The sequence below is a fragment of the Cydia splendana genome, chromosome 4 (assembly GCF_910591565.1).
Source record: "Cydia splendana chromosome 4, ilCydSple1.2, whole genome shotgun sequence".
In the NCBI taxonomy this organism is placed as follows: Eukaryota; Metazoa; Arthropoda; class Insecta; order Lepidoptera; family Tortricidae; genus Cydia; species Cydia splendana.
The window spans coordinates 932,465-947,925 of record NC_085963.1 but is presented as its reverse complement, the minus strand read 5'-3'; the positions used below and the strand labels follow the sequence as shown (position 1 = coordinate 947,925).

Here is a 15,461-nt window from a genome sequence, read left to right as displayed (position 1 = left end):
GGAGTTTTGGCCGAAGGGTGTCAAGTTCCGGCGGCTCCGCGGCCGGCTCCCTGACACTGCGGGTTGCGAACTGCATCGCAGCCATAATTGTGTGTTTTTAGTTTTTAAGATATATTTTGTAGTAATATGTATGCTTGTTTTAAGGTATTTATCTATGGGCCAATAGTTGCCTGAAATAGTTACTTACGATACAAGTGCGGAAAAGAGGATATTCAAAACGAGTGGCGATAAATTAAAACACGACCAAAGGGAGTGTTTTAAATCGACACGAGTTGCGAATTACCTATTCGCACGTGTATCGTACAACGTTTTACAGTACATATGGCCCTTTAAACTTTTGACATCGCACGATAAGTGCTATTTTACGCACTAGTGCGGAAAAATAGGGCCATATGTACTGTAAATAAACATTTTCATTTCATTTCATAATTACTTGACTTACAGAAGGTCGGTAGAGCAGAAGGAGCGAAACTATTCCTTTGCGTGTTAGGAACGTACAATAGTACAATTCGATGCTAGTGCGGAAGGTATGTCATTACTTCACGAGTACCGAGATATCTTGCCACGAGCCGCAGGCGAGTGGGAAGACTCGGGACGAGTGAAGAATGACATTTCCGCACGTGTATCGAACGACGTTTTTTAATACAGTTGCGAAAAAATAAGTAAAACATTGTTAATCGTACACTAAACAAAAGTGGTAACAGTGACAGCTCGCTTAGACGTCGTCTTTAAGTATATTATATCTATGGGCGTTTGGCAGCTATTCCGTTCCATTCAGACACCTTATTAAGAACGGAATTTTCAATATTCAATATTAAAAAATAAACGTGTTATAATGATGAAGAGGTAAGTATTAAAATATGAAACATGTATATTTTTCATATTCTTACATTAACAGTAGGTTTTTATGCTGATTACGACGTTTAAAGGAAACTAATATTAACACTCCTCAATAAGTAGTCGTGAATTGGAACAAGTATAAATTTAAAAAAATTGGAAAAGTAAAAAGCACTAGTTCGACATAACCAACTTTCCGCACGCTAAACAGCTACGTAAAGTAGCACTTTGTGAGCAACTGTATTAAAAAGTTTTTTTTGCATTAAAACGGTCTTCGCAACTAAATAATTGTATATGCTGGTCTTCTCCACATCGACCTTAAATTCCATTATTTTGGTACTGCTAAAAATACAAAATAAACCAATACCAACTTGATACGGTTCTCCTTTTCGTGCACGCGCTTCGCTCGCTCTTGCCGCATGCGCTCGTTGTATTCTTGCAGGTAGTTCATGCGCATTTGGATCTTTAGTTCTTGTTCCTTTGCTCTGTAATTCATTAAAACAATTATTTTTCTGTAATTATTTAAAGTTGACGGCAATCGGGCAATCATGGCCCAACGCCAAGCACCATTGACATAATACCTAAGGACGGGCAATAAGAATGGGGCCAGTACAGCGGCGTGCCACCGCTACAACGCGATTGGTTGATGAGTTCGCATCATGCGCGATTGGTCGCAACTAGTTGCGTTAGACTGCACGATTGGCTCGAATTCGTGTGTGACACCTGACAATGTTACTGACAATGCTAAGCACATAGCCCAAGACGGTACGAGATGGCGGCACACTGTGGACACCCTCTGTCCCACTCAATCAATCAATCAATATTTTTATACACATAAACTCAAATCAATATTTTTAGATAATATAAATCCATAGTATATATGTATAGATTAACTAGTGTTCATTTGTATTATTGCAATTTTGCAGTAACCTTGGGTGAATATTTCACCTCACGAGAGCGGCCTAGTACAATAATAAAACTAACATCATAATAATAAGGCTCAGGGTCAATGTTGTCGTGAGGTGAAGTAGGTACGCATGCTGACCGTACCTACAGTGTTACATACCGGTCTTGTTGAATTATGGATATATGCATGGTAACAAATTTAGAGTTAATTTAAACTTAGAATAGTATTTTTGTATACCAAGCAGTTTGGCGAAACTTTTGTATACCAAGACAATAGACATAAGTATATTTTTTTAAATAAATAAAAAAAAAAATTAAACCTTGAGGACATACGATTTTAAGTCAGTAAGGGTGGTATTCCACCTATCCAATTTCTTTGCCCAATGTATATTTGCGTCTCACATTTTGCTTACTTAGAGAGTGAGACGCAATGCACATTGGACAAAGAAATATTGGACAGGTAGAATACCTACCAACCTAAGTCAATTTAAAGGCATGCATCGAAGAACAGGATAGCGTAATAAGTATGAAACATGGAAACCGAATGGGGTCATATATGTAGTGGTTATAATGTTTCTGCTTCTTTGACGATTAGACCAAGTTACACATGCTGTAGTTACTATAGTATTATTAACAACATTGTAGTTCCAAACACATTCTTTACATAAGAAAAACTAAATTGATTGGTATATTTGATTGATTTCAGCTCCCAAACGAATTTTAAAGGATACAAGCACAGACAAAACATCCTCCAGACTTAGCATAGTCGCGTTACCCCCTCTGCCACGCATACGGTAATTTTACTCCATGTTCGAGTCGAAAGTGTCTTTGTGTGACGTCTGTGAACTCGTTCGTCATTTGAACGGACCAATCACGGCACGGGATTTCGCTCACCTCGTCCCGCGCACCCCCGCATTTTTGGCAGCATCGGTTGCATGAAATAATTGCTCAAAACTCCGTCTAGAGGATTCCTAGTCTATGGATACAAGGTACTGAAGGCGCTGGGCCGCAATAAACGCAAAATAGAATCCATTTTAATTCAACCTCTACGTAAAATTAAATTTCAAATACGATAATTTATGAGTAGGTAAGTACTTAAACTAATAACGCATAGACGGATAGTCTCCATACGGCTAACCTGCCAAAAGTGAAGCCGAAACACGATCGATGTGTGCGTGGAACGCTCGTGTTTTACGCTCAGCAAACACACACATACATACAAAATATGTTGCCAGTATTCATTTACTTCTCTCAAAGTAGGGGAATTTTAACAACATCACACTTGGTTATTAATAATTTGGAAGTGTGTAGATTCGATTTTGTAGCAAAGGCTTTTTGTTTATTTTGGGATTTGTTGCATTTCTGTACTTTGTGAAATAAGGATTAAATAAATAGCTGATAAGTTTTTACTATTTTTATTTATTTAACAAATGTGCATAAAATAATAAGAATAAATTTAAATAGGACAGAGCATATTCGACTGTGTTTAGTCCGTTTCCAATGTTTCCATATTGCGTCATTCCGATTTAGTCTATTTTTTTCCTTCCATCTCGCAGACAGAAGTAGATCAGTCAGAAAACTGAAACGAACATGACACAAAATAAAAATAAGAAAAAAGTAAATACTTACCTAAATAATTAACTTAATTATAATTTTCTATAATTATACAATGAAATTTAATGGAGCGTATTTATTTTAGAATGTAGACGTCATGTCCCATTTGGAGGAAAAAATATTCACTACACTGGCAACATTTAGAAGAAATGGCGGCTGACGAAAATTTGGATTTTTGTATTTACGATTATGTAAAAATATCACATTAAACTCGATACTTACGCGTGAAATGTAATATTAAGCGGTTTGTATTTATTATATGATGTGTTGTGACACCCATTCACTGTACAAACAACCATCTTTCCTGTAGTTTTTGATTTTTAAACGGGAGGTGTACACACACCGATTTGACTTTGAGTACTGCGAGGGCCGTTCGAATACAATGATGCGAGTGTGACGTGACGTCGCACTTGAAATGGCTTCACTGGGGGTGTACGAACTAGGAATCTATGCCTTATAAATCTATGGGTAAGTACATCAAGAGCTCTCTAATATAATCGTATTTGCCGAATTAACCTAAAATACAGGATTATTCGCTACATCTATCTCCATAAAACTTAGAGAATATAACCAAACGGAGTGGTCATTAACAGGCGTTCCCCTCTGTCGAAAATAGGCGGCCAATGGTCAACCACATGTCAACCACATGTATGGACTGACGTTTATCTGACATGGCTATGTTTACGTTACGTATACATTTGATGTGCCCCTCCCCCGCAAAAACGGCAGACGATTTTGTACCGAAAATTGTAGACATGGCGTCTCCGTTGGTTACATCCTCTAAGCCATAAAACAACATAAAATCCTTGTGTAAAAGTACTTATAAATAATTCAGTTGAACAAACAGCTAATGGATGTTTTGGGAAAGCGTCTGGGAACTTTGTGAAATGGACGGTTTCGCAAATTAATGTCACACAACAACGGCTACTTAGCGTATCTAACGATTGATTGTGTACAGATAGTCCTACCACGAGTTTGACACTGACATATTCGCTAGCGTCTGCGTAACTTACTTTCTAGAGAGCGTGATGTATAGAGAGTAAGTCTTGCAGACGTTAACGAATATGTCAGTGTCAAACTCGTGGTCTAACTGTTATGTTGGAGTTAAGTATAATACAAATTATTGTGTTGAGTTGCCACTTGACCATTCGGTAAAATAAAATTTTGCGATTAATTGGTTGCGGCATGACATTTGGCACTATAATTTTTGGCAATGTTTTAGATAACCATTTAGACGCAGTGATAGGGTTACATTCATCAAGCAATTAAGCCTGCTACGAGGCTACGGCGTAGCGCGTAGCTTGCGTTTAAAGCTTATATTTAGTATCGCCACAGAATAAATAAGTAATAGTACTAGGTACAGAAGGTTCACTCTCTAACAAAACGCGTCTATTACGACAGATTGACCGAAGGAGAATCGTAGCGGAGGCACAGAATAAATAATAGTAATGGGTACAGAAGGTTCACTCCTAACAAAACGCGTCTATTACGACATTTACGACAGATACGACCGCAAGGTTGCGCAAGCGCGAGCACGCGTCCGTTCCGTAGCGATGCGCGGTAACTACTATGGCTAGACACCAAAATTGTTGTGGGCCGCATGTACTTGTAGCGACGCGACGAAACCGCGGAGTGAGCCACGCCTGGTATCGCTTGCAAGAAGTATCAGGAGCCGTATTCTGATTGTATTAACAGGCCATGAATTTGATTTTCACTTGTAATGGATATGATATTTTAGTGTAAAAAGTGACATTTCTTCGAGCAAATAATGCGTGTGATGTTTAAATTCAATTGATATCAAAAACCGATCGCTTCTGGTGGACCGTAGTACCTCGTACAAACTGCAACACTCTTAACTGTCCATCAGTGGACCTTATTACATAAGGCATAAGGTCCACCGATGGACAGTTAACCATTGACTTATAAAATCTCAGGACTGGCCTTACGGGCAATAAGAATGGGGCCAGTACAGCGGTGTGACACCGCTACAATGCGATTGGTTGATGAGCGCATCACGCACGCGATTGGTTGATGAGTTCGCATCACGCGCGCGATTGGTCGCAACTTAGCTGCGTTAGGCTGCGCGATTGGCTCGAATTGGCGAGTCACACCCCTGAACTAGTACCATTTTTAGTGCCCGTAAGGCCAGTCCATAGATATAATACGTCAATGCAGTTAACAGTGTGGGCATTCTTAACTAACCAAGAATGGATCTTATGTCTTTGGAATAAGGTTTAAGGATTGTCAGTTAACACTTAACAGTGCGGACGGTATAATCCCGGGAACATGGAAATTGGAACAATTACGTTCCTAGCTCCAATCTCGGCTAATTGCATCACAGATGTGCCAGATCACTCATATTTGTACCTAATGGCTTCCGATATTGCTTATCGCTTTAAAGAAAAGTAGACATGCGGAGGGGCCTTAGCCAAGGTGACAACCGTTTATCGACAAACGCCATACAAAAATAAAAATATATATTGGAATTAGTGTTATTAAGAATTCGAGTCCTTTGAAGAACTCGACTCGTTTTTAGGGTTCCGTACCCAAAGGGTAAAAACGGGACCCTATTACTAAGACTCCGCTGTCCGTCCGTCCGTCCGTCCGTCTGTCACCAGGCTGTATCTCATGAACCGTGATAGCTAGGCAGTTGAAATTTTCACAGATGGTGTATTTCTGTTGCCGCTATAACAACAAATATTAAAAAGTACGGAACCCTCGGTGGGCGAGTCCGACTCGCACTTGTCCGGTTTTTACGATAGTCGAGTCTTTTATGGAAGTTTTTTCTGCTCCTAAAACGCTCCGTCAGCAATTTTGTATGTTTTATCTGGGCAAATAACAGTAAAAAATAGACGTTCTTGTATGATTTGTGTAAGTATCGAATCTTACACAATAATATCACATGAAGACAATAGCATTTTGAACTTTTTATAAAGTAAAGAGTTTTCTGATGAGGACTCAAGTCATTACATATATATTAGATATTACAAAGTACTCTGATCTAGCAAATTAAATCAGTCAATATTGGTGGGAATAGAGATGTGTTTGTGCAGAAATTGACTAGCGCATTATATTACCGGAATAGCTAAGCAATAGTATTATAATAAAATTATTAAAAACACTGACCTTCAAAAAATTACACACGATTCAATAAATACGTTCCAATAAGTAAACCTCCGCTTGAAATACAAAGCTACCAGCTTTCACAAAGCGAGCTCCATATATTTCAATTCTCAACTTACACTCAATAACACTCAAACCATATGAAATATGACGATCTATAGCTGTTCTATCTAAGTCTACACTAGAATCAATCTACGTTGCCGATGGTACCCTTATTGCGAGCTCCATACACAACACCCTAAACCAACTCCGAACCTTATCACAAAGGTATAAGACTGATAATCAAACGTGTAACATGGAATGTGTTCCTAACTCGATTGTTTCGGGATTGCTGTTTGCTTCAACATTATTAGATTTTACAAGAGTGCTGTGGTTTATTATAAAGTTTCTTATACTGGAGCTGAAGGGAAAATAATTGACTTTGGTAATGGAATGTCTTGAGCACTGGACCTGAGATTTATCTTCGGAAAAGGAAATTAAGAGGGCGTAAAACCAGGAAATTAGAAAGGAACAAAAGATATGGCACGCCTCCGCGTGAAACTTGCGACGGAAGATTAAAAATAACTTAAAAGCATACTTCTGATAAAAATGTTGCTAGTCAAATCCCCCGGCTATATCACTAGCTATTTTTTACTAAAATTAAAACTACTGCTATTGTATGAAGCTATGAGCTCATACATGTCCCCGTTATGAGCTATTCTTGGAACGTATTAGCAAAGACAAAAATGCGCGTAGCCCCGTACAAGTAAGAAAAAATCCTAAAATTAAAAAGGTATAAAGCTCTGCTTTACTCTCTCTTTCTTAACATTCTTTCTCATGTTACAGGATTTGTCTAAATGTGTCGCGTAAGAATTTTACTCTCAATTCTCATTATCAACAATCAGATAATTTTATACAACTTAACCTGTCGTCTACCCAGGCCGGAGATCTCCGGCCAATTGTTCGTTGCCCTTGGCTCCCGCACCCCACACACGCCGGCCACCCCGTATTTGGTTCGACCGATTCTTTTTGCACCCGAGATAATTGGCAGGTGAAAAGCAGCTTGAACTTTCATTTCAACTTACTTTTCAAACACTACACAAATCGTTTTAAATAAATGAATATATTACGAAACTCCAATACAATAGGTAGACTTATATTTTTCCTTTGGATTTTTTTATCGCAGTTTCAAACGCTTATACAAGGTCGACGTCAAAGATGTTTACATTTTTTGCCTTATTACAAAGGAGTACCTAAGGTCCAAAAGTGTAAACATATCTTTGAAGTCGACTGTATAAGGTTATATGACTACAGATACGCAGTTTTATAGACCTATTTCATGCTAGACATTCGACATCGACAGGTCAATTCGAACGTGTGTACGAATAATATCTAAATAATTTCTTTAATTATAGTGAATTTCGCTCGTATTAGGTACTTGTTCGTTCCGCTCTGGCCACGTGGTCCTACTGCCTTTGTCCTACCAATCGAACCACATGAACTTTGGCGCGAGTGTCTCACACATCATCGACATCATTTAGACATCATTCTGTACGGTTACCATCAGTTTGTCACTGACATAAACGCCGTCGAGAACGTAATTTACTTTCTATACATCTCGCTCGCACTCGCATATTAGTGCAAACGGGATGTATAGAAAGTAAATTACGTTCTCGACGGCGTTTACGTCAGTGACAAACTGATGGTAACCGTACTGATGTCAGTGGCCGTTCGAATTGGCTTCTGAGTCAAAGTGATGGTGTAAAATTTACGATCCATTACTTTCAGGTAATGAAGAATGTCTTATCATTAATATCATCTGTCTCACAAACTTATTTAATAAGAGTCTGGAAACCTAGACGTAATTAGTTGGGATAACTAATACAATTATCAGAGAAATTTCACCAACTTTAAGAATAAAGGACTAATCGAGAAATAAACCAGATATAAATTATGATATGGATTAGGGCTTTGTTCAGGATTTCATTTAGATTAGCGTAATAGGTTGTTGTTGGTTGTTTGTTTTGGCTTGAAAATTCTTAAAGTACCTAACCACCATGTTAAAAAAGACAAAAAGGCTAGATTGAAATTTGTGAACCTTTTTTTCACCCTCTTCGGGGTATTATATTATTTCAAAAAAACTGTATTCTTAATGCAGCTTTAAGTATAGCATTTGAAGAAAGGTTCAAAATGTCAGTGTTCCTTCATCGTTCACGTTCAATTTGTACCCATGTTTAGGCTGTGTTTTGTCTGTCAGTATCATCCACATATAGGAAAGTGGTCATCTGCCAGACAAAAGCTGACTTTCTACTGAGTTGGATAATGGCGGACACGTTTGAGAAACAACCGGTAGCATTGGTTCTCTTCTCCGCTCCGCTGGATTACAACTGTTGGTTGAATCTCTCACGTCTCATCTCATATCTCCGCTTTAAAGAAAAGACAGCTCATCTCCGTCTCAGTGGAAAGACAGCATAAGTCTCAATCACGCAGTCATTTTATGCTAGCTTAAAAAAGCAGTATAAAAACTTTTTCTAGCATCTTCCATAACGGTTGATGAATTAAAACCATTTAGCAAGGTTTCACTAAACATAATTAGGGAAAACAAATAAAGCAAACTTTTGTGTTAAAATATTATTAAGACTCATTAACCTAAAATAAGAGAGTTTTAAGAGGCAGATTTAGAACTTAATTAGCTTAATTACGCCAAAAAAACAAGTGTCGAAAAAATGGCGACGATAATTTCTAATTAAAGGAGCTACGCATTAAAAATACCAACACCCACTTGAAAGCGAATTGGGAAAAGCAATTTCAGCAAAGAAATATTTATAAAGGCCAACTAAATTACTAATTGCCAGTAAATGGAAAGTTATGGGACCTAGAATAGAGCCTTGCGACAGGTCAATATTACCAGTATATAGGACTCTATTTTTTTAAAGATAGGGATTGAAAATCGTATAGCAATTAGTTTGGATTAGTAGCCAGGGCAGTTAGATACACGGGAGGCTTGCGTGGGAACTAAATGGAAGTAAAGCGTAGACATTAATCAGTCTGTTGTGGGCTCACGTTCGCGCTTCGTTAGGAATGTTAAGCTTGTTTTCAGGCGGAAACATTTATTCGTAGCAGATGTACATATAATAAATCTTTATTCATGAAATATACATACAGCATTTACATTTCTGTGAAGTACAAGCTTCTGTTATCATTTTTATCTACAAAAAAAACCATAAAGTTCTTTTGCATAATTAAAAATTAATTATCGATAATTTTAACGAGGGAAATTCGACTTGAATTTGTTACGACGACGTTAAAATTGAGAGTTTTTTAATGACCTACATAGTCCGATTGGATTGTTAGTACTATAAGGTATTGTCATCGAAATATAAGTAAGTAAGTAAGTACTAATGCTAAATTTAAATTAAAGTTGTATAAAATACTTGCCAGTTTAAAATCTAAAAACTTGTCAAACTCATATCTCAAAATCAGTTGATAGTAATCCTATTCGAATACCTATCTAGAACGCCGTAAGATAGTCGTGCCTATACACCGCCAAGACCAACTTTAGTTATATTAGGGATGCTGTTAATGTATTTGGCTAATATATATATTGCAATTAAATCACATTCACTCATTCGTTGATCGAATAACTTTTTTTGTAGTGAGTACTCCATATTTCTCATTCACCTCAACTCTCATCATGCCAGCACTCACATTCGGATGAGAAGTTTTAGTTGGATCGCTCGCTGGGGATAGTTTTAGGTAATACCGGACCGTGTAGGGATTGTTGCAAACTTTCACGAATGTGTCCAATTCTAATGATGTTTGTGTTAGGTGTTTGGATTAGCTTTATAATTTCGTTGCTTGTTTAAAATCAGCGTTCTTGTTTATATAAAAGTCAATGCCAATAACTAATTTCAGTGGCTCAGCGACCCAGGGTTTATGCCTCTGAAACGTGAGCTCTCTACGTGTCCCGATCTTGAGCAACTTCACGTCAGTTACTGGTTTGGATCTAACTTCACATTTGTGTCCCCAGCGAGACCTGGGTAGATCCACCAGACGGTGACCACCTGACCAGTCTTAACGTTTCGCCTATGATATTAAATATACCTAGATTGCGCTTCAATTATGATATTCGTATCAGTAGGTACATAAATTTACGTCATTTCTTTAAGGTTTACTCCGCTAATGTGAAAATATTTCTATACATATAATCTACATGAAGAAATTAACATTGTCTGACTGCGTCTGAATTTTTTTGCCAGCTACGAGTATTATATGAAAAAGTGAATTATGGCATAGTCCCTGCCTCTTCTAAAGCGTACTGTTATTCAGCCAAAAATATCTAACCGTCGTGCTACGTGTATCAAATTGTAAAGGAATAAGTATAATTATAGTGAACTTACAGCCGCTTCTTCTCCGCCCATTCAGCAGCATTCGCCGTAGCCACCTTCTCCAGATGTTGTCTGGCGCGTTCAGATTTGGTGAAGATCTCCTGCCGGCGGGCAACGTCCTTCTCCACGCGTTTCATGGTCAGATCATCCCGGGCCCGCTCGTCCTGGCCAAGATAGGCTATTTAAGTTATATTCTTGAGTTACCTAATAGAAGTATAGAACCTCCTTAAATATCATAACCATCTTAACTCACATTTATAGACGGGTCTATCGCGAATTTATTTTATTACCTTTCTATAAATGTGAGTTAATAGGGTAAACCCTCCAGTGAATGAACACCCCCCAGTGAATGAACAAAATCGCGTTTTTTGTCTAAAATAAGAAATATAGCAATTTCTACCACTTGTCATATTTTTTTTCTTATTAACAACTCTATTTCCTATGCAATTTCAACCCCTAGTAAATTTATTTTCGACCAGTTTGAACATGACTGGCGTTTGAAGTTTACGTATTTCTGCTTTTCGTCGCTGTGCCTACAAAAGTCGCTATGTGATTTTTGTCGATTTTTAGGTTTTGATGCCATTTTGAACCTTATTTCCATACGCATATGCTCCAAAAACAGCGTTGAGCTTATTCCAATATTTAAGGATTTAACAAATGTAGGTATGTGATGCCTATACAATGAATGCTCTTCCTATAATCGCTAACTGGAATAAATCACATAACTACATTAGCTTATTTGAACAGCAATTACAGACGTGCGCTCGCTATGTCATTCTTGACACATAGCGATATTTTCTACAAGTTTATTGAAAAATGATTAGATGCGCTTGCGCCCGATATGTAGTTTCTCGCACATAGCGATGATTTTTGTACTGGTTGGAGTCGAGGCTATGTTTCCAGGCCGTGCGTTTTACGACACATGGCGGAATTTTCTTATAACAATCCAGTATCCAGTCTACCGTAATTACGTTATAGGTAAGTACTTTTACTTACCCTCAAGTTGTATACTAAACACGTTAACATGTTCATTTTAAAGTGTATCATGATTGATTTGGCACTAAAAAGTCATCAAGCAAAATAAATTACGTGTGTGTACAAATAATTGAGTTTTGTGAGTTTTCGTTACAAGTTGTTGGCAGTTTTAAAGGTAATAAGTGAATGGAAAATTACATAAAAGATAGAAATATGTATTGCCTATTGTATATTTCATGATTTAAGTACTGCGGAATGGAGTATCGTGACAAACCATTCTGGTTTAACGATGCTTTTGGATCAAAATATTATGTAATTGTGATTTACTTATATCTAATAAAAAAAAATTATAAAGTTAGCGCAATGTACTTTATAACATGAACATGTAGTGCGTTTATGCATTACTTAAAGACATTTTTTTTATATTCTATTATAGGACATTCTTACACAGATTGACTAAGTCCAACAGTAAGCTCAAGAAGGCTTGTGTTGTGGGTACTCAGACAACGATAGGTATATATAATATATAAATACTTAAATACATAGAAAACAACCATGACCAAGCCATGACTCAGGAACAAAATATCTGTGTCATCACACACAAATAAATGCCCTTACTGGGATTCGAACCCAGGTCCATCGGCTTCACAGGCAAGGTCGCTATCTTAAAGACAATTGTTTATTTTCAACTCGGCTAAAACTCAGTTAGGCAATATCGTGTCGTGTTTAATATTGTAAATTTATAGATAATAAATGAAAAAAAAAGTAGTAAACATCAGACCAATACATTATTATATTGTTCATGTCTTTTCAAATGAAAATTATAAATAACTAGTACCAGATAATAAATAGTACCAGAATATATGTAGAAGAGTCGTTTGAATCCTTTATTCGTATGCTGTTGGGAGAAAGAAGTTTAAAGAAATATTAGAAGACAACAAAATTTCAATTTACAAGCAAGGAAATATTAGTATGTAGTAATATCTAGTTATAATAAAAAAAAAATACGTAAACTATTCATTCATGATAAAATTTCCATTATATCGTCTTAAATATTTTTTTTCTGTTTTATTGAACACCCACATCATTTTATTAAATAACCATGTGACGATAAAGCACACAAATTGTATAAGGTCCTTAATAATTAAATCTAGCCATGTACGGGTTAAGACACTTAGAGGTTTTTACGACTCAAACAAAAATCGCTATGTAACATATTTTTGAAAAAAAATTTTTTCACGCTATTGAAACTAAACTATCATTTCAGATAATTCCGTAATATATGTAAAAGTGCAAATACTTTTGTCATAAAAATATTGATTTGTATATGTTCAATAATTATCGAAATAAACAGTTTTTTGTGTCTCCTGTAAAGTAGGTTAAAAACACATGGCGACTTTTGCACGCACAGCGACGTTTTGAAGTTTTGTATGCAAAAATTATATCCCAGATAAGAACATTGTACGTTTGGAGTAACATATGAAGTGCTTATTTAATGTTTACCTGTACAAAGTTTGGTTATTTGGTTAGATTAAGAGTTAAACCTTCTATAAATGTACACTTTGTCGGCGTATTATGTGATTAAGTCTTTATTTTTTTATAGTTCCAATACTGGCTTATCAAATGTTCTGAAACCAATAAATGAACGGTGTGTTCATTTACTGGTGTCGTCTAGATTAAATTCTAAATTTATGTGTAGACGAATTGGTATTGAGCTTGTTTTTTGTGATCCTGCATAGAAAACGATTCTGATGATTCTTTCAGCCAGTATTGGAACAAACAAAATTTATATAGTCCATTTACTGGATTTTTCATGCCTATGTATGAACAATACAACATTTGGGGTGTTCATTTATTAGATTTATACTAATTCTATGTATGAACAATGTAACCACGAACAATGCAATGGCAAGTTTATTATTTTAAGCATTATTTGCTGATCCTAACCTTTTTTCATCAGAATATGCTCGTTGTTTCTTGTTTTAAAGATTGATTCTCTTTTTTTATTAATATGAAATAGGTTCTGGTGAATAACCATCATTTTATTACATTCTAATCTATTTGAAATCAATATGGAGGGGATAAAAATATATTAACGCTTTCGCTATACCTACTAAATAGAGCTGGAAACGTTTTTTGTGTTAAAAATGTTTTTTTAAAGCTGATTAATTCCGTGACCACAGCTGGTGCAACTCAGCTGAAACGTCGGAATTAAAGGTAAAAACAATGAAATTATATCGCGGTAGACCCGTTTGTGTAATTAAATATGTGATTAAAAAGATCTAAATGATGTTCATTCAATGGGTTTTGCGGTGTTCATTCACTAGTTTTTATGTTCATTCATTAGGTTTTTGGGTAGTTTTTGATAAATTCTGCTATAACTCAAAAACTATGAAAGTAATAAAAAATCGCAGAAATTACTTTCTTATTTATTAAATGAGGATTCATTAAATTGCAGATAATTATTGAAATTATTAATGAATGCTGAGAAATGAATTTTCAAACTTGGATAATTCCTTAAGTGTTCATTCACTGGAGGTCTTACCCTATGTGTTCAAAACCCGAAAGTTTTAAATATTATATCATAATCATCTACAAAATAAGACAATTTTAGAATGAAAAAGTTTTGTACGTTTTGTAAGGGTGAACAAAGTAACAAACCTTTTTGACATGATTTGATATGTTTCGAGGATCTTAATATCATTGAACTGAATGCAGCAGAACTTATTCAAACACACCTCAGCTATGTTGCTTCAAAGATACCTTGGGCGTCTAATGGCGAATAAGACTGCCGAGGGTCTGATTTACCTAGGCCATTTATTGTTTTAACAAGTGCTATGGTGGCCTAGCGGTAAGAGCGTGCGACTTTCAATCCGGAGGTCGCGGGTTCAAACCCCGGCTCGATCCAATCATTTGATATTTAGCAGTTGCTTTTCGGTGAAGGAAAACATCGCGAGGAAACCGGACTAATCCCAATAAGGCCTAGTTTCCCCTCTCGGTTGGAAGGTCAGATGACAGTCGCTTACGTAATAACTAGTGCCTACGTTATTTCTTGATATTAGTTGTCAAGCGGACCCCAGGCTCCCATGAGCCGTGGCAAAATGCCGGGATAACGCGAGGCAGAAGAGATGAGTTATTTTATTATTTACTAAGTGTGGCAAACAAAGTTACTTACGATAACCTTCATTACTTGATGTATCTGATCCATGAACTCATTATACAGATACTTCCTATACTGGTTGAAGTCCTTCAATGAGCAGACCGCCCTATTATCCACCGTGCAGAAGCCGAGCTGCTTCATCCTGTTCCTGGCGGCTTTCTGCGCGAAGTAGTAGGCGAGGTGGGGGTCGTGCATGGGCACGTAGTCGTAGGAGACGTTGTTGCAGTAGGGGTCGGTTAGGTCGAAGGTCTGCTTGAAGTTGCTGTTGCCGAGGCCTACGCGACGGACCTGAAAAATATTAAATATTACACGACATTTAACGACCGGTCTGGCCTAGTGGGTTTGGGTAGTGACCCTGCCTATGAAGCCGATGGTCCCGGGTTCGAATCCTGGTAAGGTTTGTGTGGAAAGAGAAGAGTCGTGGGATGTATGGGTCTATGGGACCCAATACATTCCACGACTCTTCTCTTTCCGTACAG

At 36.9% G+C, this 15,461-nt stretch overlaps 1 protein-coding gene across 1 annotated transcript in view; it reads right to left on the bottom strand.

Moving 5' to 3' along the window:
* The window catches only part of LOC134789630 (uncharacterized), a 45,603-nt gene that overhangs the window by 16,615 nt on the left and 13,527 nt on the right, over positions 1–15,461 (bottom strand). Inside the window, exons 2-4 of the mRNA XM_063760206.1 lie at positions 14,998–15,270; positions 10,860–11,011; positions 1,209–1,322 (exon numbers count right to left, since the gene is read on the bottom strand). Of these exons, the coding sequence (XP_063616276.1) occupies positions 1,209–1,322; positions 10,860–11,011; positions 14,998–15,270 (539 nt within the window). The remainder of the gene's footprint in view (positions 1–1,208; positions 1,323–10,859; positions 11,012–14,997; positions 15,271–15,461) is intronic.